The sequence below is a fragment of the Carassius carassius genome, chromosome 2, assembly GCF_963082965.1.
Source record: "Carassius carassius chromosome 2, fCarCar2.1, whole genome shotgun sequence".
NCBI classification, from domain to species: domain Eukaryota; kingdom Metazoa; phylum Chordata; class Actinopteri; order Cypriniformes; family Cyprinidae; genus Carassius; species Carassius carassius.
The window spans coordinates 4,200,979-4,222,489 of record NC_081756.1 but is presented as its reverse complement, the minus strand read 5'-3'; the positions used below and the strand labels follow the sequence as shown (position 1 = coordinate 4,222,489).

General features: G+C 38.0%; 2 protein-coding genes across 2 annotated transcripts; one reads left to right on the top strand and one right to left on the bottom strand.

Annotated features, from left to right (window-relative positions):
* Positions 1–4,432: 4,432 nt before the first annotated feature.
* On the top strand, positions 4,433–8,776 carry LOC132096300 (uncharacterized). The gene is made up of 7 exons (XM_059501579.1): positions 4,433–4,809; positions 6,745–7,059; positions 7,235–7,489; positions 7,622–7,714; positions 7,803–7,867; positions 8,333–8,407; positions 8,678–8,776. The coding sequence occupies exons 1-7, from the start codon at positions 4,746–4,748 to the stop codon at positions 8,768–8,770; spliced, it is 960 nt and encodes a 319-aa protein (XP_059357562.1). The 5' UTR covers positions 4,433–4,745; the 3' UTR covers positions 8,771–8,776.
* Positions 8,777–14,405: 5,629 nt separating this feature from the next.
* LOC132096293 (uncharacterized) lies at positions 14,406–20,204 on the bottom strand. Its single transcript, XM_059501565.1, has 5 exons — positions 19,961–20,204; positions 19,397–19,714; positions 19,038–19,316; positions 15,007–15,126; positions 14,406–14,920 (listed from the first exon to the last, which is right to left on the bottom strand). Exons 1-5 carry the CDS (start codon positions 20,007–20,009, stop codon positions 14,841–14,843), a joined length of 846 nt encoding a protein of 281 aa, XP_059357548.1. The 5' UTR covers positions 20,010–20,204; the 3' UTR covers positions 14,406–14,840.
* Between the last annotated feature and the right edge of the window lie 1,307 nt (positions 20,205–21,511).

Sequence of the window (21,511 nt, the reverse complement as noted above, 5' to 3'; positions counted from 1 at the left end):
ACCACAATAAAGGATGCATATCACTCTGTTCCACGAGCAGCTTTGGGACGTTCTGATCACTGTCTGGTTCATCTTATACCGACCTACAAGCAGAAACTTAAATCTGCTAAACCTGTAGTAAAGACTGTGAAGAGATGGACCAGCGAAACAGAGCAGGATTTACAATCTTGTTTTGACATCACAGACTGGAGCGTTTTTGAAGCTGCTACCACCGATCTGGACGAACTCACAGAGACTGTAACATCCTATATTAGTTTCTGTGAGGATATATGCATTCCTACCAGGACTTATTTAACATTCAACAATGATAAGCCATGGTTTACAGTAAAACTCAGACACCTTCGTCAGGCCAAAGAGGATGCCTACAGAAATGGGGACAGGGTCTTGTACAATCAGGCCAGGAACACACTGAACAAAGAGATTAGAGCGGCTAAAAAGACCTATGCTAAAAAGTTGGAAGACCAGTTTACTTCCAACGACTCTACTTCAGTTTGGAGAGGACTGAGAGCCATCACAAACTACAAGACACCATCCCCTTGCACTGAGGCTAATCAACGACTTGCTAACGACCTGAATGAGTTTTATTGTAGATTTGAAACCCCCAACACCCACTCTGACCATCTCCCTACACAACCATTAACACCTCCTGCAATCCCCCTCTCCATACCTCCTGCTCTTCAAATCTGTGAAGATGATGTGCGCCAGGTCTTCAAGAAAAACAAAAGAAGAAAAGCACCAGGCCCAGATGGCGTTACACCAGCCTGTCTGAAAACCTGTGCTGACCAGCTGGCCCCCATCTTTTCACAGATCTTCAACAGATCTCTGGAGTTGTGTGAAGTGCCTTCCTGCTTCAAACGCTCCACCATAATCCCCATTCCAAAGAAACCCAAGATAACAGGACTTAACGACTACAGACCTGTGGCTCTAACGTCTGTCGTCATGAAGTCGTTTGAAAAACTGGTTCTGGCTTCTCTGAAGGACATCACTGGACCCTTACTGGACCCCCTGCAGTTTGCGTACCGAGCAAACAGGTCCGTGGATGATGCAATCAACATGGCATTGCACTTCATCCTGCAACATCTGGACAAAACAGGGACTTATGTGAGGATCCTGTTTGTGGACTTTAGTTCGGCTTTCAACACCATCATCCCAACAACCCTCCAGACCAAACTGACCCAGCTCTCTGTTCCTAGCTCTATCTGTCAGTGGATCACCAGCTTTCTGACAGATAGGCAACAGTTAGTGAGACTGGGGAAATTCATGTCAAACAGCTGCTCCACCAACACTGGTGCCCCTCAGGGATGTGTTCTCTCCCCTCTGCTCTTCTCCCTGTACACCAACGACTGCACCTCTAAAGACCCCTCTGTCAAGCTCCTGAAGTTTGCAGACGACACTACAGTCATCGGCCTCATCCAGGACGGTGACGAGTCTGCTTACAGACAGGAGGTTGAGCAGCTGGCTGTCTGGTGCAGTCTTAACAACCTGGAGCTGAACACGCTCAAAACAGTGGAGATGACTGTGGACTTTAGGAGAAACCCCCCTGCACTTTCCCCACTCACCATCATGAACAGCACTGTGGCTGCAGTGGAGTCATTCAGATTCCTGGGAACCACCATCTCTCAGGACCTGAAGTGGGACAATCACATTGGCTCCATTGTGAAAAAAGCCCAACAAAGGTTGTACTTCCTTCGCCAGCTGAGGAAGTTTAACCTGCCACAGGAGCTGCTGAAACAGTTCTACTCAGCCGTCATTGAGTCAGTCCTGTGTACTTCAATTACTGTCTGGTTTGGTTCAGCTACAAAATCAGATATCAGAAGACTACAGAGAACTGTTCGGACTGCTGAAAGGATTATTGGTGCTCCCCTGCCCACCCTCCAAGAACTGTACACATCCAGAGTGAGGAAAAGGACTCAGAAAATCACTCTGGATCCCTCACATCCAAGTCACCCCATCTTTGAACTTTTGCCATCTGGCCGGCGCCTCAGAGCTGCAAATACAAGAACAGCAAGGCACAAGAATAGTTTCTTCCCCCAGGCAATCTACCTCATGAACAGTTAAATGTTTCCCACTTAAACTTATGCTTATGCAAAAATGTGCAATATCCTTATATTTATTTGTTACCCCTCCATCCTAGAACATTCCTGCATCTCACTCAATCCTATTCCATTATCATTTATAGCACAATTGTTTATACACTTATTTATTTGCCAATTTGTAATTCTCCCGTAATTTTTTTTTTTTTTTTTTTTTTTTTTTTTTTTTTTTTTTTTGTGTTGTTGTGTGTCTGTTTACTGGAAGCTTATGTCACTAAAACAAATTCCTTGTATGCGCAAGCATACTTGGCAATAAAGCTCTTTCTGATTCTGATTCTTCTCTGAATTGTATTCTAATATTTCTATGCAGAAATTTACTTTGGCATGCAAAAATAAAGCAAATTCATAATTAAAGGCATGGCTGGTTTGTCTCCGTGTCAGACATTCAAACATGTTTGGCTAAACACAGAGATGTATACGCCACACCTTGATGCAAATAAACGCATCTTATTTGCATTTAAATTGATACACACCAAAACAGCTCTTTCAGACACATCCTCAATATTTAATTTTTGAGCTGAAACTTCACAGACACATTCTGTGGACACTCAAGACCAATATTACAATAAAGGGGCATAACAGGTGCCCTTTAACCCTTTGACGCATACGATCACACCAGTGTGATTAGAAGGTACAGAGCATCACTTGATCAACTGCTGATTTCAAATCTGCTTTTGCTGGTGCAGTCCCAGATTGGACACACTGAGCGCTTGTCTCATTATCATGAGTAACTCTTTGACAGGATGAAACAGTTCACAGAGCTACCCGGTTCACTGAGCTGTGCATGCGCTGCTAATAGCGCCATGCTGCTGTGGAGGGAGGAACTTCAGTGAACGTGAAATATGAGTCAGTGGATTACGTGAACGAGAACGATTAATTCACCTAAAAGATTCGTTCAAAAAGAATGATTCGTTCACGAATGACACATCACTAATTTATAGTTTGTAAAATAGAGCTGATGTCTATGGTATCAATAACGATTCTTACAAATATAATCTGACGATATGTTTTAATAATATCATGTACAGATTGGTGCACTATAAAGTTTAATCTGCTCTCCTCCTAGGTTACCGGAGACTTACTTGGATGAAATAAAATGAATCTGCGTGTTGAAAATCCCACAGCTGTGCCCATCATGCAATAGATCAACTAACACGGTCGATATAAAATGTTTTAATTACCAAATACATGCACATATTTCAGAATCGGAATATAAGATATTCCATAATATAGTGAGTTTGTTTATGAATATTAATAATAAAAAGGAAATCTAAATAAAAGCAATCCATGTGTCAGACAGTGCTATTGTGGCTGCATTGGCACATGACAATGAAAACAATAATGCAATACATTCTAAAATAACGGTCACCTAAAAACAACTCACCATACGAGCTCAGCTAGAATATTTTAAACTCACATGTGAAAGGTGTAATGGTTTACCCCAATTGAATGGGCAGCTATGGCCTACTGGTTAGAGAGTTGGATTCATAACCCGAAGGTCACAGGTTTGATTCTCAGTACTGGCAGGAAATGTTATTGAACCGTTCACTCCCCCATCTGAAGTGTCCGTGAGCAAGACAACAAACACCCAACTGCTCCCTGGGAGCTGTGGCAAAAATGGCTTCCCACTGCTGTGAGCTCAGAGTTTGGGTTACCATATTGGCCACAAGTCATGACACTTCGCTTTTTAAGCTGTGTGAATAAAGGTTTAGAATTGACCTATTATGAATTAATTATTTAAATTAGTAAAATGTAATACTTATGAAAAAAGCCTGCTGAACAGTTACTAGAATAAACCTGTTTTGCACTGCTTTGTGTACTGTATTTAGTTATTTTTCCTGACAGTTCTGACTTTTCTGTTGACCGTCTGACTCATACTTTCGGTTAGAACTAAAACCTCAGTGTACTGAGTTTCACTTCCTCTGATGGACTTGCTGTTGTTGCATTGCAATGTCCGGCACAGTCTAAAATAACTGATTCTGATGTAGAAGCAACAGAGAGTGTGTCTTTGTGCATGTGATCTGAATAAATGTACTTTTTTTACACATTCTCATTTTGGATGAGATGTGAGATGATGCTCTGGCTCGCTGTGGATGTGTGGTTACATGAGTCTGTACGCTGTGGTTCACCTAAGCACCATATAAAAACTAATGTTGTACTTTCACTGCACCATCAGCCAATTCATCTTGCCGTTTAACTCAAACAGGAACAGGGACTCTCACAGATCAGGACCTTTAACAAAGAGAGTCTCTTTTCTAAGTAAAACTTCCTTATTCCATCTGGGATTTCACTTCACTTTAACTCCCCGATGAACTGCCAGTACTTTGGGTCATTTATAGTAGCACATATCTAAGTGCTTAACCTTCACTTCCCGCATGACAGTGGATGTAATGCCTGCACTCTTACACTAGAACTTAGTGGGAGGTGCAAACGAATTTAGACCAGAAAAAAGCCCCTAAACCTCAAGCACTACTTTCAGGAGGTGCATCTTAAAGGTCTCGTCACCAAAGTGCTTTGTGTGTTGTTATTTGTGCAGATATGCAAAAACTGAGAGACGCAGAGCAGTCGGTGTGAGGAAGTCTGTTTCTGTCTCTTCTGTTTCACTGTATCTGCTGTCACGAATGCCTCAGTCTGTCGTCTAAACGTTTGGACATGAACATCTTTCTAGATTCCCGCTGCTCCATCTTAGGAGTTCTCCTGGTTTTCCTTCTCCAAGGTGAGTGACTCCAGAAATACAGCAGTCAAAGGAGCTTTTAACCCACAGGTTGTAAGACGCTTATATGAATGGGAAATGAATGTGCATCTAGCTTCCATACATGCAATGCTAATACTTACAATGCTCTTGATTCCATTATGACATAGTAAATGAAGTTAAATGTTTGTGTTTAATAAATGCAAAACTAATTGTGTTTAATGCAATGCATATGCAAAGCTATTTTACTTGACTGTATTTGAACTTTATTTTTTGAGGGAAATGATCTTGCACGTTTAAGTAATATCAGTGTTTCATCTGTGAGAAAAAGGCAGTTCGGCTCAGGAAACCTCAAGCCTTATCTTTAGAGAATGTGGCCAGTTGTAATAGAACATTTTTATGTTGCAACCAGTATTACAGTCTAAAATCAGGTTAATTGGGACATCTCAGTGGCAAAAAGTGTCCCAATTTACCTGAATTCACCATGATTAAATAAATAAATAAAAACATGGTTTAATGTTGACTTGTCATTTGGTATGAACACATGACATGCAGCTGTTGAGGGGATGTGGTGAAAAGTAAATAAGTGGACAGGAGAAAATAAAATTAAGATGTTAAAATGAAAAGCGTCACACGAAGAAAAACAGTGCAGTGTGGTGGGTGGAAGTGCGGCTGTAAAACACTTCCTTACAGAGAGCGAATGAGCACAAATAACCAAAAAACACAAATGATCAATGCCATTAAAGACCATGTGTATCCAGATCATCCAGATTTGGTAGGAATCAAGTTATTCTTCATCCTGATGGTCCTGATATGTGTGTGTGTGTGTGTGTGTGTATGTGTGTGTGTGTGTGTGTGTGTGTGTGTATATATATATATATAGTGTGTGTGGTTCTGAAATGTCATACCATTGATATTACCAAAGAAGTTCAAGTAAATATGTTAGAAAACTGCGCTTTCAAGGAAGAAAATTTAAAGGGACAGTTCACCCAAAAATGTAAATTACTCCATAATTTACTCACCCTCGTGCCATCCTAAGAGTGTAGGAAGTTTCAAATGAATCCAGTCAGAGTCATATTCAAAAATGTCATAGTCATTCTTAAGTGTATAATGGCAGTGAATGGGTGTTATTCAATAGTCCAACAAAAGTCCAATAAACTGCGCCAATCCATAATTTTAAAAAAAGTGCTCAGCACAGTTCTGGAAATTAATAAGCGCCTCCTGACATGAAATTATGTGATTTTGTAAGACAAATATTAATATTTAAACTTTATAAACGGTCATCTCTAGCTTCCGCTGACTGGTACGAGCGGACACGAGAGAGTAGGCTCGTTTGAGATGACTGGCTCCAAAAGGGAGGCGATCCCATAGACCCCCATGTTAAAAGGCTGCCAAGATGGTGACGGCCAGCTCCACTCACATTAGGATTCAGAAATGCTCTTCAGAAACACAACGTCCATGTTAATACACAGCTGATGGAAACAATGATCATTGGTTCAAACAGCCGTGATGTTTCCTTCCCTTCTAGAATGGTTTATTTTTTATCTGATATCACATGATTGTGTTTTTAAATTCTGCATGAATATTCTCAAACGATCTCACGATGAGTAAAATATGTGATTGTTCTCATATTTCTGACAAATATTACAATACCTGTTTGTTTTAAAGTTAAAATGGATGATAAATACATCTTTCGAATGGAATAAATAGCAAGTGTTTTTAGTCTGTTGTCCGTCTTGACTGTGCTTAGGCTTATTTCACCTGTCCTCTCACTGCAGCAGTGTATTCTTGTCTATATATCAGCCGAGGCTAGGTGCGTCTCAAACGAGTCTAATGCCGTCCAACAGATGACATAGACGTAGACGTAGCATAAGCTCCGGTGAGAACAGACTCGGCAGCCATTGTATATGGCATGTATTAGTGACAGTATCATGTGTTGTTGTTTGTTCTGTATTGTAGGGTCCTGTGATGATCCAGATGTTGAGCTGCACAGAGCTGTGGGAGACTCGCTGGAATTAATCACTGATTATCCAAAAAAAGATCTTGAAGTGCTGTGGAAATATAATCAGAGTGTATTTGCTGACTATCGAAATGATGATTTCCAAAAAGTGAAACCTGAATTATTTAAAAACAGGTTAAAGATGAATAAGGACAGTATTAGTGTAACAGTAACAGACCTTAACCTCCAGGATTCTGGAAGATTCTTTATTGTTGCAGAAAATAAAACCACTTCTGTACAACTTAAGACAAAAGGCTTTGTACTTCGTGTTCATGGTGAGTTTAATTATTTGATATTTATTCTGTCAGAATGTAAATAGCAAATTCTAAAACACCACATTTAATTACTGATACTGAATATTTTGTGGTTATATATAAGAAGATAAATGGCTACTTATTGAAGGAATTATTATGCTTATATAATTCATATTTCCATATTATTTTCCAACAGAGCTCATCAGAGATGTAAAAATTGAGGACAAGTATTTGTGGCTGCCATCAGAAAACATCTGCATGTTTCATCTCTGGTGTGTGGCGTCTGGTGATCCGAATCCCTCCTACAGCTGGATCAGTCCTCAGACGACTCAAGGATCACAGCTGAACATCAGTCTCCGTTTAGGAGAGAAATCTACACTCAACTGCTCAGCCAACAACACCATCAGCATCAAGTACACTACTGAGACTGTAGTGTGCACAGAGACATCAGGTACAGTTCTGCAATCAAATATAACATTTCTTAAATTCTCTACTGATTTAAACATGTTATAGCCTACTCTGAAATCTATAAAGATCACTAAGAAATATGCAACTTTGTTCAAACAAGCCGGTTTTGTTCCAGATTATGTGCTGATCGCGGCTGGCGTGGGTATCGTCGCAGTGGTCATACTGGGTGGAACAGTCGCTGTGTGCTGCAGGTGGAGGAGGAACAGAGGTGCGTTCAATAAGTGTGAATGTCACAAACACTACTGAAGTTATACAGCGTTTCATTCACAAGCTCACAGCTGTTTTCACACGTTCAGGACAAGGAGAGAGTGAAGCTGGGATTACAGTGTATGAAGACGTGAACATTGATGCCCCTGCAAAGGTGAGCGGCTCGTTTCTGTCTAAATGGTTAAATCAGCTTTTTAAGGTTCCTGTGGCTCTGCAAAAAGATTTCAAATACATTTCTGAAGCTGTGATTAAAGTAAAGATTACTGGAGTAAGTTTTCCATGAAATTTAGAGGGATAGAAATAGTATTTTCATGTTTTACGCAATGTGTTGTTTGCCGTTTCTTTGTCATTTGTTGTGTAATTTACTAAGCGAAAAAAATGGTACTAAATATTTTCTCTTAAAAAGTGCTATTAAGTTTCACAAATAATTAATTAAACATGAGATTTTGAATGAGAAAGATGCCAGTTGTATTTTCATGTAAAATATACCACTATTGCAATAAATAAATAAAAATATAACCTTTTTTACAGTGTACGACACTACTTCCTAGACACACCTCATTTGTGGATTAGCAATGGTGATAAACTTCTAGCTAACAAGATTTAATCTATATTACAGAAGCGATCTGAAAGTGTTGTAAACGGCATGACCATCTATGAAACGGTGGATGATGCAAAACTCTCACAAAACTTGGTGAGTACTTGCATGCATGCTTCATAAACACACCCATTATTGCTGTCATCCGTTTGTTTTCTTATAAACTAGGCTCATATCATGCATTTACTACCATTATCCTATTTATTGCACATACCACAGTAGGCTAAGTGAATATGGCAGTCACAGTCATCATGTGCAGTGAATCTGTGAGAGTAAGAGCCTTGTTGCATGTTTGGAGAAGTTGGGGGCTCTGTTGCGATGCATTTGCCTGGTAACTGTGGTAACCTCACGTACTCTTCCCTGCAGCCTCAAACCCTGTATGACAAAATCAACTATCAGCGTCAGCCAGCGGGCAACACCAGCACCAGCACAGCCAACTCTTACCAGGAAGTCCTGTGAGTGAGTGAGTGAGTGAGACAGTCAGACGTCCTCTCAACTCTGGATGTCAGTATTTATTACTGGCTGCATCGCTTGTCCTTCGAACACAGCATTAAAAGTGCTGTGTATCATGTTAACACATTTTTTTTTTTTGCATATGCACAATTCACAATGCAGCTCAGTATTACCTCATGCACACTAGCATTCAAAAGTTGAATTGGGCTCCGATTATTTTTCTCAGCAAGGTTGCATTTATTTGATCACAAATACAGTAAATTTTGAGAAATATTTTTGCAATGTCATGTTATTTATTGCTAACACCTGGGGTGGTGTTAGCGCAGTGGATAAGACGCATGCCTGTGGTGTGGGAGACCCGGGTTCGAATCCACTGTGAACTGCCAGTGTGTCCCTGAGCAAGACACTTAACCCCTAGTTGCTCCAGAGGCGTGCGACCTCTGACATATATAGCAATTGTAAGTCGCTTTGGATAAAAGCGTCAGCTAAATGAATAAATGTAAATGTAAATGTAAATATTTTCAGCATCATTACTCCAGTCTTCAGTGTCACATGATCTTCAGAAATCATTCCTGATCAAAAAACATCAATGTTGGAAACCGTTATTATATTTTTGTGGAATCTGCGCTACATTTTATTTTTCATGATTATTTGATAAATGCTGTTCTTTTGAACATTCTATTTATTTAAAATAGAAATGTAACATTTTAAATCTTAACTGTGACTTTTGATCAGTTTAATGCATCCTCACTGAACAAAAGTTAGGATTTCTTTAAAAATCATTGTTGAATACAAAAGTTTGAAAGGTAATGTATGTATTTTTCTTCAAACATGTCTGTATATAATAAATACTTAAAATGTGTTAAACTTATTGATATGCATCAAAAGTGACGCAATAATATTGAGACCAAAGACACAATGGCCCAAGCATGTATTGTTTCTGCATGCTTATTAATGATATTTAAACACGTTTAGCATGTCCACAGCTATCATTCATCTCATCATGTATAGATAATCTGTCTGTGTAGGCGTATGTAGCCTTTGCTATCGGTCAGCTGATCTCAGATTTCAGATTGCAGAATGTAGAATCAAAGTCATTTCTCCTTTTTATATTTACACTGTCAGGAATTTACTGCTTGGTCACTTAATAGCTCAACATAGTATCTCTGCTTCATCAGCACCATTATTTCTCTTCCTCAAGTTGTTGCCACCCATCCATCTGAGATGAGTAATACTTCCAAATTATCAGCCTGACGCTTGACCTTACGCACCTACTTCCTTAAAACCACTTTAAACAACAGTGAAACCAGTAAATTGCTGTGAAATTACCAGAGCGACTACCAGTAAATGCAAAGATGCAATGTTTACACAGGCAATGCACTCCCTATTTTTAACCAGTAAAGTACCTTTCACACATCAGTCTCTAAATAGCAGTAAATTCTGTGACATCATTAATGGGAAATGCTCTCTGAGTGGCTGCTGTGTTTGTGAACCTGGAGGGGATGATCACATGTTTTCAAGTTTGTGTCAAACGTTCACAACTTCACATCCATGCACCTTCTTTAGGGACCAGAGACATTGTATCATATGACTTTAGATATTTATCTGATGTGTGTAAATGTGTCACCTGTGTCAGAATGTCGTGTTTGGCTCAGAGTAGATGTTTTACGGTAATCTCATTCTGCGTGCAAACAGAGCACTGTCTGTTCCCTTTATTGTCTTGTCCAAATACACACACTTGTGGTCTTTGCACTTGACCACTTGACTACTTCTATGACGTATTTCCTGTATTTGGTCCAAGTGCTCAAGAGAGCTTAAAGACCACAAGTGTGTGTAGAACTTTTCTTCATCTGATAGGACCCACTTATGGTGTTGTTAAAATGTAAGTTCTTACAAAGCTTTGTTTTTATTTTAAAATCAGCTTCTAATTATTTGTTTAGTAGTCCCTATGACAGAAGAACATACTGGTACGATATTTTAAATTGATCTCAGATATCTGCATAGACCGTATGTGGTTTAGGTAAGAGCAAAAAATCTCCCGAAACTGTTTTACATGTCCATTTACAACCCTAGGATTTGTCCCTAGAATCAAACAGTCTGTTTTTACCTTATTTGGAATGGAATTGGTCATGAATAATTAAGTTGAGCTCTGCTCTGATTGGCTGTTTCACAGTGCGACTCATTTCCGTAGTTCAGACAGCGGGAAGGAAATATAGGTAAAATTTATATTTTCAATATCGTCTCTCGCAGTTATATAAAAATGTGGGCATCAGGAAGCTGCTATTAATATCTGGGGAATTGAAACTCCAAATGCAAGGTCGCTTTTCACTTTCAAGATTTGCGATCTCACATGCTCTGTGTAAACTACAGCAGCAGTCCTTACAGTACCACACACTTTTACAAGATCAGATGCTGATTCGCTTATTTTTCAGTGGTCTTTTGCATGCATTAGATTGACATAAAAAAGAGGAAACAATAATGTTTGAGGCTCACGGTGCGTCATTTCCATGTACAGAACTCTCACTATTCAACTGTGCCAAGTTGAATACAGTTTTCCATTCTATGGCACCTTTAATTTTGTAAGTGCTTCTAATTAAGTGATAAAAAGCAGTTGCAAATGTTGTACAAAATAAATATCACCACTGCTCATTTGCACCAATAAAACATGCAACTCTGTGTTTTACTACCAAATTATATGTAATATCAAATTATTGATAAATTTTAACATGCATTGGAAAGGTTTCTGTAACTTTTTACGAGATCTCTGCAAAAAGTCTCACAATTTAATTCCAGAACAAGATGCATGATGGGATACACAAGCATGTGTGCTCGTTCTTTGCATCATCTTATAACAGTATTGAAGGCACTTCTGTCCGTCACAGAATCGTTTTCATTCCTGTCAAAAATGAAATGTGGTGCGAACCTGACTGAGAAGCCAGGTTTAACCCCAAATTAAAGCTGTCAGTCCTGTATTTAAGTTCAAACACATTATTTACAAGAGTGACAGACAGCAGTTTAAGTATTCAGCAGTGTTGACCAAACAAAAAAAAAAATGCTGTGTGATGTGTGAACATATTTAGTTGTCTGACACGTTTTAAATGCGTGTTGCTAGTTTTCATGTGTGGTTTTGCTATGGAGATGCAGATATAAGTGACGGCTCTAAATCTAACCAATTAGAAAGACTGTTAGCCACGCCCCCTACCTTTCAGCACACCTTAATCATAAGCCACGCCCACTTCCATTTAACTTTTAATGTCATAAGACTACATATACATTTTTTGCTGTGGTTATAGGTGACATTCATAAGTAGAATATATGGACTTGATATTTCAAGACTCAAAATACAGTAACAGCTGACCTGATGATGTAAAGCCAATAGTTTCACAGTTCATGGTTTTTGTCCTTTGAAATACTGTAAAAGGTCAAATTCACAATGCGACTGTGTGTATCATGATGCTGTATCTTTCTGCTTGTTAATAATGCATTATGCAGCAGAATACACAAATCATCACGGAAACCAGGTACAAAACCGCTACTTTTCAGGAAATGGTAAAACATTGCATTTTAAAAATCACTAAATAAACACTGAGGTGTCAGTTAATATTGTGACTGAATATATGGTCAGACTCTTGCATGTGCCTTATTTTATTAACATCATATCAGGTGAAGCTCAAGTGGAGTTAAAAGGTTTTGACCAGCGAATGTCAGACATCTGTGTGTTTTGTCCATCAGAAACATCTGAGACAGTAACTGCATTGCATTACATTTTCTTAAACTTAATGGTTATAAAGTTTTCTGGAGCTATGTTAGCACTTAGATTTGTCTGTCATTTGGCCAAATTGCCATGTTATGAAAGGTAAAGTGCTATGCACAAACTGTTTAAGGCTATTTGCTATGATTCACTGACAAGTGCAAGGTTAAAGGTGATGAGACACAGGGCAATATATATGTATATGTATGTGTGTGCGTGTTACTCTGATATCCCTTGTATTTTGTTTGTTTAATTATATATTTTTATAATTTTTTATATTTTTATGTTCTTTCTGTGAATGAGCCAAAGAAAAGCTTCTGAAGTAAAGCCACTGGGCATTTTGGACAAGTGTGAATATGATTAATTGCAATGTCTTTTAATGCAACCCATTTCTGAAGTATTTTCTCAAATTCAGTTCTGCTGAAATAGATGTGATGTCTGCATAAGTTGACCACTTCCCATTGATGAGACGGAAACAGAAGTTTCATTACTCAGAATACAGTGACACTGCTACAATTCATGATAACAACCCAGAAATCACAAAGAAAACATATTTAACACACGTTTTGAGCAAAGAAGCTAGACAATTTGTTCAATAAAAAGCTGCCATGCTGAGTCAAGATTTAAAGGCCATTAGTACCAGAAGCATCATGTCCGTTCAAACTAGGGCTTGCATAGACGATTAGTCGAGTGATCGACTGCTTCAACCACTAGTAAGCGCTGTCGGAAACAATCGACTACTCGAGCATGCATTAGCAATAATTACAAAGAGTTTGCAAGTACGACGTGAATTTTAGGATTACAAAATTGCGTGTAGCTGTTACTTTCTATGACCTTATCTATGTTTCATGTAAAATTAAAATATGTAAATAGGGGTGTGCCTGAAGCCGAATACCTTATTCTGAACGGCACGGATAATGGCTTCAAAAACAAATCACAGACAAGAAATAATTCTGCCTGAATACTCGGCTGAAGCTGGCACAGTCAGGAGTTTGCTAGATAGCAGGTGAGTCAGGGGATCAGCGCAATATTATACACAGACCTCTAAAGTCACGAGTGTGAAGTGAATGAATGCAAACTTTATGAGTGAAAAGAGCGCAAATCAAACACAGCATTGGTGTTCCTCTCCATGCATCTCTCAGATATCAGAGCTTGGCAAGAATAATATCACCTTTAATAATACATCATACACGTTCTATTGTAAATATTTAAAATGCAATGCTTTAAACCTTGGGCTACTACGATATGATACAAATTAATGGAATAAGCACAGCGCGCTCACCAATCAAACGCTGCGCGTCTCAGTCTCTCAAAAACTGCAGGCTAATAATCAACTTAGATATGGATACATTGTCTATTTGTTCTACATGTTTGCATCTTTATCTTTTCCTGGTTTGCGCGGCGTACACACATTTGTTTAGTGAAGTTCACTAAACTTTAAGACTCGCTTAAAGAGTTAATGTAATGAAAATGTGCACATTGAATTGATAGTCGTGTTCAAATGATCACTGAATGTTTGTCATGACATCTCTCTGCTTGCATGATAAATATTATTTTAGAAATTAATAATTATTTTAGTTTAACACGGCATACTTGTTCAGTGATAACTATGAAAAATAAGATAGCCATAACGGTCTTATCAAGTACTGTACGACGTTGTATCTGAATGCATACGAAAAATGTTGTGATTGTTACAGATACAAATACTGGCTGTTACATGAAAATTTAAATATGTAATGTCATAATAGTTTTGACAATTTATATATGTAATTGTTGCATAAGGCTATGAATAAATAAACATTTATTGTAAAAAAAAAAAAAAAAAAATTCATTTACAGTAGCATGTACAATGAGTAGTCGAGTAACTAGAGTATTTTTTAAATAAAAAATCGACTAGTAGAAATCAGTAGTCGTGCAACCCCTAGTTCAAACTGAAGGAGCTCAAGCCTTGAGATCCTTGACTCAGATTTTGAAGATCTTTGAAAAGGTTGCCTGAATTAGCAGAAACAATCATTTACACAGGTGACTGATGACACATTTCATAGACCGCATCCAATGAGGTCAAACCAACAGTCACATCCTACGCTCATTATTTGCTTTCAAAGGAAACTACTTCAGAAAAAGAAAAAAGTCAAACAGAGCGAAAAAAAAATAAATGTCAAAGATAACATCATATGTTCTTTTCCATCAGGTAATGGTTGCAAATGAAGTTTTCTTTTTCTTACACCACATCTGCTTTCCCTTGAACTCAACAGGAAAATGGACTGAAACTGGTGCTTCAAAAAAACAAATGTCCAGGACAAGTACTGCGGTAAACTGAGTCCTTTACGTCTCTGTCCGTGGTGTGACAGTATATATTGTAGGAAACTTGAGGAGGCCTTCAGGGCAGGCAGCAAAAATTGTGTCTAGAAAACATCAAGCACAGTTCATTAACACAACAGGACTCATGTAAAAGTTGTATTGTAAAGAGGATTATGAGATATGTTTGTACCTTTATTTTTGAATGCATATGCTAAAAACAAAACGACTGCAGCTGTAAACACGATACTCAGCATCACAGACGAAACACATGAGCAGAAGATGATGCAGACTTCACACATCAGCTTCTCCTCTAGAAAAAAAAGAGAAGCATCAAACAACTCTTCATATCCACACGTGTGTCACAAGAGTCCAGTGCGGTGAAGTTACAGGCTGTTTCTGTCACGAACAATGTCTCTGCTGTCAGTGGAGGCCCTTTTCATATGATCACAGTTTCTGCAGGCTTTATGAAGTTACATTTATGCATTGCATTACATTTATCAGACGCTTTTATCCAAAGCGACTTACAATCAGGCTAAAATGTGTTTTTTCTTTTTTTTTTTACCCTAACAAGTGTTCGCCTGGGACTCAAACCCACAACCTTTTGCACTGCTAATGCATTGCTCAACCACTAAACCACTAGTTAAATTTAAAACCTATTTAGGACAAAGAAAAAAAAATCATATATAACTGGTCTCCCTTACTTTTTAGTTCATTAAAAAAAAAAAACAGTTTTCGGAACACGTAAAGCCTAGGTTTTATGTGTTTTTAGCTCAAACAAAGTCTCTGCTATCTTTTGCATTCATTATTTTCACTGTTTACATTTCACACCTCAACCCCAAAATATATTCATGACCTTTCTACTAAAGTGTCTGGAAGTAAGTCAAGTTACTTTTATGAGTACAGTGAATTTGGACAGACTTTTTTTTCACCCTCACATACTGTTTTTCGCCTATATAGGAAGTATGTGATTTTGTAAAAAGACATATGCAAGATGCATCTCCACTTCCTTCCATTAAAGAAAAGTTAAGCCAAAAGTTTGTAATGTATTGGCTTCCCTTTTCAGGCCGTGTGCTGCACACTTGGTCAGTGTCATGTCGGATAGATCGTATTTATGTCTTGAACGCACATGAATGCCACTACAAAGATGTAATTACGAGTGGGATACTTGGGAAATTGCATTGGTAAATTTGTTAAAATTAATGAAATTTAATATTTTTTCTTCATTTACAATAAAACAAAGTTGCATGTACAGAATGGTGGATAATTATGAAAGGAAACATATTACAATACAATATAAGAATAAAATAATCTTAAAACATAAAAATATAACTCTAAGCCAGTGGTCAGCAACAGGCGGCCCCAAAACTGTCCCGCCGGCAATAATATCTGGAGTCAGATTATTTTTATAGCAGCTGGTTCTGAAATAGATCATGACAGCAACAGTTACTCAATCACTTCATCTTTAGTGATTTCAAAATAACTTTTTTGTAGCAATGTTACATTTTGAGATGAATTGAGAGCTTTTATTTTGAAAAGCTTTTAATTTGCCGTGCCCAATATTATATTCTTTGCGAACAGTGACAACTTTGTTTTATATGTCACATTCACAAAACTAGGTAGGATGAAAGCATAGCTGTCTTTCTATTCTTCTTTGTATGCCCTGTATCTCCAGCACACAAACAATTAAAAATGAAGTTTAGTACGTGAGGATGCCAAAGAATAATTCTGAGAGTAAAAGTAGGCTATGCCAAATAATTATTACAATAAGTTAGGGTCCAAATGTGTACCTGATATGCCTGTCTCACTGTGTGTGTACATTCCCCTTTAAATTTCTGACTGAAGTGTTGATCCTAATTTCCTGTCTTTGCCCCTCCTCTTCCCTTTCTGCTCTGTCTCTGCATGTGAGAGGTGGGTTTCTAAAGAGCTCTGATTAATCTAATTACATCTTTTTGTTTTTAATGTACTTTTGTATTTGATTATTTTCATATTTTCATCAAGTTTGATCACTTTTCTGTTAGATGTGAACTCTTAAGCACGTGCTTATTTCATTGCACTCTGAATTCACCTTACATAAAAAAAAGGGCGAATCCACACAGTCTAAAATAATATTATGTTAAGAGTCGAGCCGTCATCTGATGTCTGCTTGGTCTTTCCATAAAAAACAACAACGCAGAATACCCCGCTTACGTATGAAAAGAGGAAATAAAACATAAGAGCATGACTCAAAGATGCCATTATTAGGTTTATTCAAGTCCTCTTTTATATTTTGAGTTATTTTTATCAATTCCACATCTCTAACATATGTTTATCTTAGCAAGGCGGTCTGTGTAGCAAATTGGTGAATGAAGATACTTGCAAGGTTGTGTGTCAGTACTCTGCTTTATTAATTTATCCAGTGTAAAACCAGGATTACGCCAAACAAATCTGGCTTTTTGTTTTATGACTTTCCTACTACGGGATTTAACTGGAGTAACAGCTCACTACCACTTACAGGTGATTCTAGTTGCATTTTTTATCAATTAATTTCTTCAATTATCTTTTGACTGTGTTCTGGCCCACCATCTAGTGGCAAAATTTTTTTTTGGCCTGATGCCAAGCTTACTTGCCGACCCCTACTCTAAGCCCATTTTTATTTATAATGTTTGAGAAGTAGATTTATCATGATGATTTTTTTTTGTACATTGCCATCTTGTTCCGACCAGAGTGACTTGAATACGCCTGACATGACAGTGTTCCTTTGGCTTAGTGGTAGAGCATTGCGTTAGAACCACAAAAGATTGTGGGTTCAATTCCCAGGGAAATTCCCAAGCAAATACTGATAAAAAAAAAAAAATAAAATTATAGCCTGAATGCACTGTAAGTCGCTGTGGATAAAAGCATCTGATAAATGTAAAATTAAATGCAACTTTTATGACATTACCCAGATAGCACATGCACGTCTGTTAAAGATAGCTTCATCTGGAAAGCATCTGCTGTCTACAAACGTCTTTAAGATGTTTATGATTTAGAATGCAAGTAAAACTGACATCTGAAAGACATCTTATAAACATCTATTTGACATTTGGTAGGAAACGTTCTATAGACATTTTGCAGATGCACTCTAAAAAATACGTCTTGCAGATGTAATGCAGACGTCAAATAGACGCATACACGATATATGTGTGCTATCAGGATAACTTGTTAATACAAAGTTCTCAGGAGGACTTGAACGCAACAAAAGCACAAGCGGTTGGAAAATCTATTCCCAGATAGTGCACGTACATCTGCAAGACATCTGTCAAAGATCTCTTGATCTGGAAAGCATCTGCTACCTACAAACGTCTGACAGACGTCTTTCAGATGTCAGTTTTACGTTCATTCTAAATCATAGACATCTTGCAGATGTCAAATAGACGAATATGTGATATACTTGTTAATACAAAGTTATCAGGAGGACCGCAGATAGCACACGTACGTCTGGAAGAGTCTGTTAAAGATCTCTTGATCTGGAAAGCATCCGCTCTCTACAAACATCTGACAGACGTCTTTCAGATGTCAGTTTTGCATACATTCCAAATCATAAACATCTTATAGACATCTAATTGACATCTAAAAGGAAACGTCCTACAGACGTATTGCAGATGAGCAAACACTCTAAAAAAAAATACGTCTTGCAGATGTAAATGCACACGTCAAATAGACGTCTCTAAGATGTACGTGTGCTATCATGGACTTGAACGCAACAAGAGTACAAGCGGTTAGAAAAATCTAAAACTTCCCAGAGAGTGCACGTACATCTGCAAGACGTCTGTTAAAAATCTCTTGATCTTCAAAGCATCTGCTGTGTACAAACATTTGATAGACGTCTTTAAGATGTCATTTTTACATTCATTCTAAATCATAGACATCTTATAAATGTCTATTTGACATCTGAAAGGAAACGTCTTATAGCCGTATTGCAGATAGGTAAACACTTACATAAAAGATGGAAATGCAGATGTCATGCTGTATATACATCTCCGAGATGTGTATGTGCTTTTAGCGTAAACTAAAATATACTTTGAGCTTGATAGAAAAAGAAAAAAATATAGAGTGGGATCATGGTTGTATGAATTGGTTGAAATGTGGGCAATGATTTAAATTTGAGTTTGACCGCAGGGTTGGAGTTTAAATGGACTGAATGATTGGAGTCTGGCTAGTGTTTGGAAGTGGAAGTCAATGTAAAGTGTTGTTGAGACCCACCTGAACATTGCACTGTGATTTGTCTGGTCACTGTCTGTTGATCACTGGAGGCAGTGCAGTTGAACGTCACGCTTATTTTCCCATTAATCGATGCGAAAAGAACCAGCGATGAGTCGACAGAGTTTGGGATTCCTGAAATATACGATCCGTTGAACTCGCCATCAGGCATCCAGGACAAACTGACACTTTGGCCAGATGCAGTGCACTCAAGGCCAACGCAGCATTGGCTGTCATTGAGAGAATGAAGCATCTTCTTGATGACTGGTTTCTGGAGAGGTTCTGCAGGACGTTACATAAATTACTCAGACAGTCATTGAGCAAGACTTACGTAGATTGTGACTATACTGAAGACTGCTTACCTTGAATTGAGAGATGAACTTTAACTTGTTTCCGTGTGTGGTCTGATGTGACCAAAGCCACGTTATATATCATACCATCATCCACCGTCACATTAAAGATTGTTAAATCTCCTGTACTGGGGTCGAGCTGAAGTCGACCCTGGTGTCTCCAAAACTTGTATATAATCACTTGGCCTTCCTTTAGACTCGCAATGAATGTGGTGTTCTGATAAATGGACCACTGAACTCTGGTGAGTTTCCATGAGCGGTCCGCTCCAGATTCCAGGACGACTGATTGGCCACTGTAACCAAAAATATATACGTCCTCGTTGGCAAGTACTGAAAAATTAAACAAACACCCATTGGTTTGCATGAAACACCCCAACATGCGAGAGGAAATATTTCTGTTGCTTCACAAGAAAGGGAAATACCCACTAATGCAGAATGTAGGTTAACTTTATTTGATTCTCACTGACAGTTTCTTCTCTTCTCAAAAACTGTCCAGTAATCTCGCCAACGAGACCAAACTCTAGAACATTAGCTCAACAAACTGCGTGATGTAAAAGTGAATTCTGGTAAACTCACCTTGATGGATGCACACGACGCAAAGCAGCACAATTCCACACAGACTCATTGCTCGTGGGCTTGCCGGCGTAAATCATCGAGGTCCTTGAAGTTACTTGCCTTCTGACTCCTCTAGAGTCATGCTACTAACACTTCACTTGTTCGAGAACAGGAAGTAAAGCCACACATGCATGTATCTTGTGATAAACGTTTCGCCAATTGTGGAAAGTACAAGAAATAGCTTCTGTGTTTTTGAGCAAACGATCCAAGGGAAGCTAATAAAGAGACCTTCCCAATCAATGTGATGGCCACTGTCTGTCATGACGCTAGCATTTCTGTAAAAGTTATAAAAAGGCCGCATGAACATCCTCTCAGACATGAGACACTTCCTCTATCACCCACGATGATTTTATGCGACAACCGCCCACTTCTGATTGAATCTGGAGCTTCATCCATCGCATAAGTCCTGATCAGTTTTTATTGAAATTATGAAGGAATCACCCCAAAGTTGACCCAAACCTGTGGAACACAAACTGTGTTTTGTAGAATGTTTGCTGCTTTGCTACATACAAAGTAATTGTTAATCTGTCATGATCATACAATGAGCGGTTCTCTAGCACTCTTCCTCTTTTCTCTAGCATCACGTCATGTGGTCAGTGATAAATAAACATGATGTTGAATGGCATTAAGGTCAGTGCCATTCTGGTTTGAGGAACTATATTTGGATGCAGAGCAAACATATCTGTGGCAATAAAACCAGTTAAAATAAAATAAGATGGCTCAACCATAAAAGCAAAAGATAAAAAAAAAAGTCCTAAGAAATATGATTAAAATAATTTAAAACAAGCTTTAACCCGTCTAGGGCTCCTCAGGTGGCTGTAAAAAAAAAATCCTATACTTCAATAAGTGAAATTAATGAATAATAGTAATAAATTATTATTTTCAAGTTATATATGAAATACATGCTTTACTATTAAATCCATTACAAATCTATTATATATATATATATACATATCTCAAATTAGTACCAAATTTGAGGTTGATATCATAAAAAAAGTTTTTTTTTTTTTTTAGCCTACTATTTAACCTTTTTGAATCATGTTGATGTTTGTGTGTGTGTGTGTGTGTGTGTTCATTCACACAAGTGCTAAAAACAATGTTTGTACCATTAACAAATTCTTAAAAAAACTAAATAAAAAAGGATCAAAAAAGACTGAATGGCACCAGACGGTTAATCAGCTAAAATGAAAAATCAAGACATTTCTCAATTTAATTTCAACCCCCATCAACTTTGACAAAGGGCTTTTTATAATGAATGTATGCCAAGCACTTTCTCAAATATCTAACTGGATAGAAACTGGATTTTTTTTTATCCTTAATAGCACGGTTTTTAAAATCTATTGTTATTTGAAGGGGCCTTTGGAAATTGGTGTCCAGAAAAACAGAGAACACTACTCAGACATGCTGCATGTCCACCCACATCCTGTTATCAGACACTCAGCTTCATACATACGTCTATAAACACGAGCCAAACTCTCCAAAAGTAGAGTCGAGTTGATCATTTATTACAAA

Coding starts and splice junctions, on each gene's coding strand:
- LOC132096300 (XM_059501579.1), top strand. CDS start 4,746: ATGAACATCTTTCTAGATTCCCGCTGCTCCATCTTAGGAGTTCTCCTG. Junction 7,490..7,621: donor AGTGTGCACAGAGACATCAG/GTACAGTTCTGC, acceptor GTTTTGTTCCAG/ATTATGTGCTGATCGCGGCT. Junction 7,715..7,802: donor CAGGTGGAGGAGGAACAGAG/GTGCGTTCAATA, acceptor TCACACGTTCAG/GACAAGGAGAGAGTGAAGCT.
- LOC132096293 (XM_059501565.1), bottom strand. CDS start 20,009: ATGAGTCTGTGTGGAATTGTGCTGCTTTGCGTCGTGTGCATCCATCAA. Junction 19,317..19,396: donor AGTTCATCTCTCAATTCAAG/GTAAGCAGTCTT, acceptor AACGTCCTGCAG/AACCTCTCCAGAAACCAGTC. Junction 15,127..19,037: donor AATCACAGTGCAATGTTCAG/GTGGGTCTCAAC, acceptor TTTTTTTTCTAG/AGGAGAAGCTGATGTGTGAA.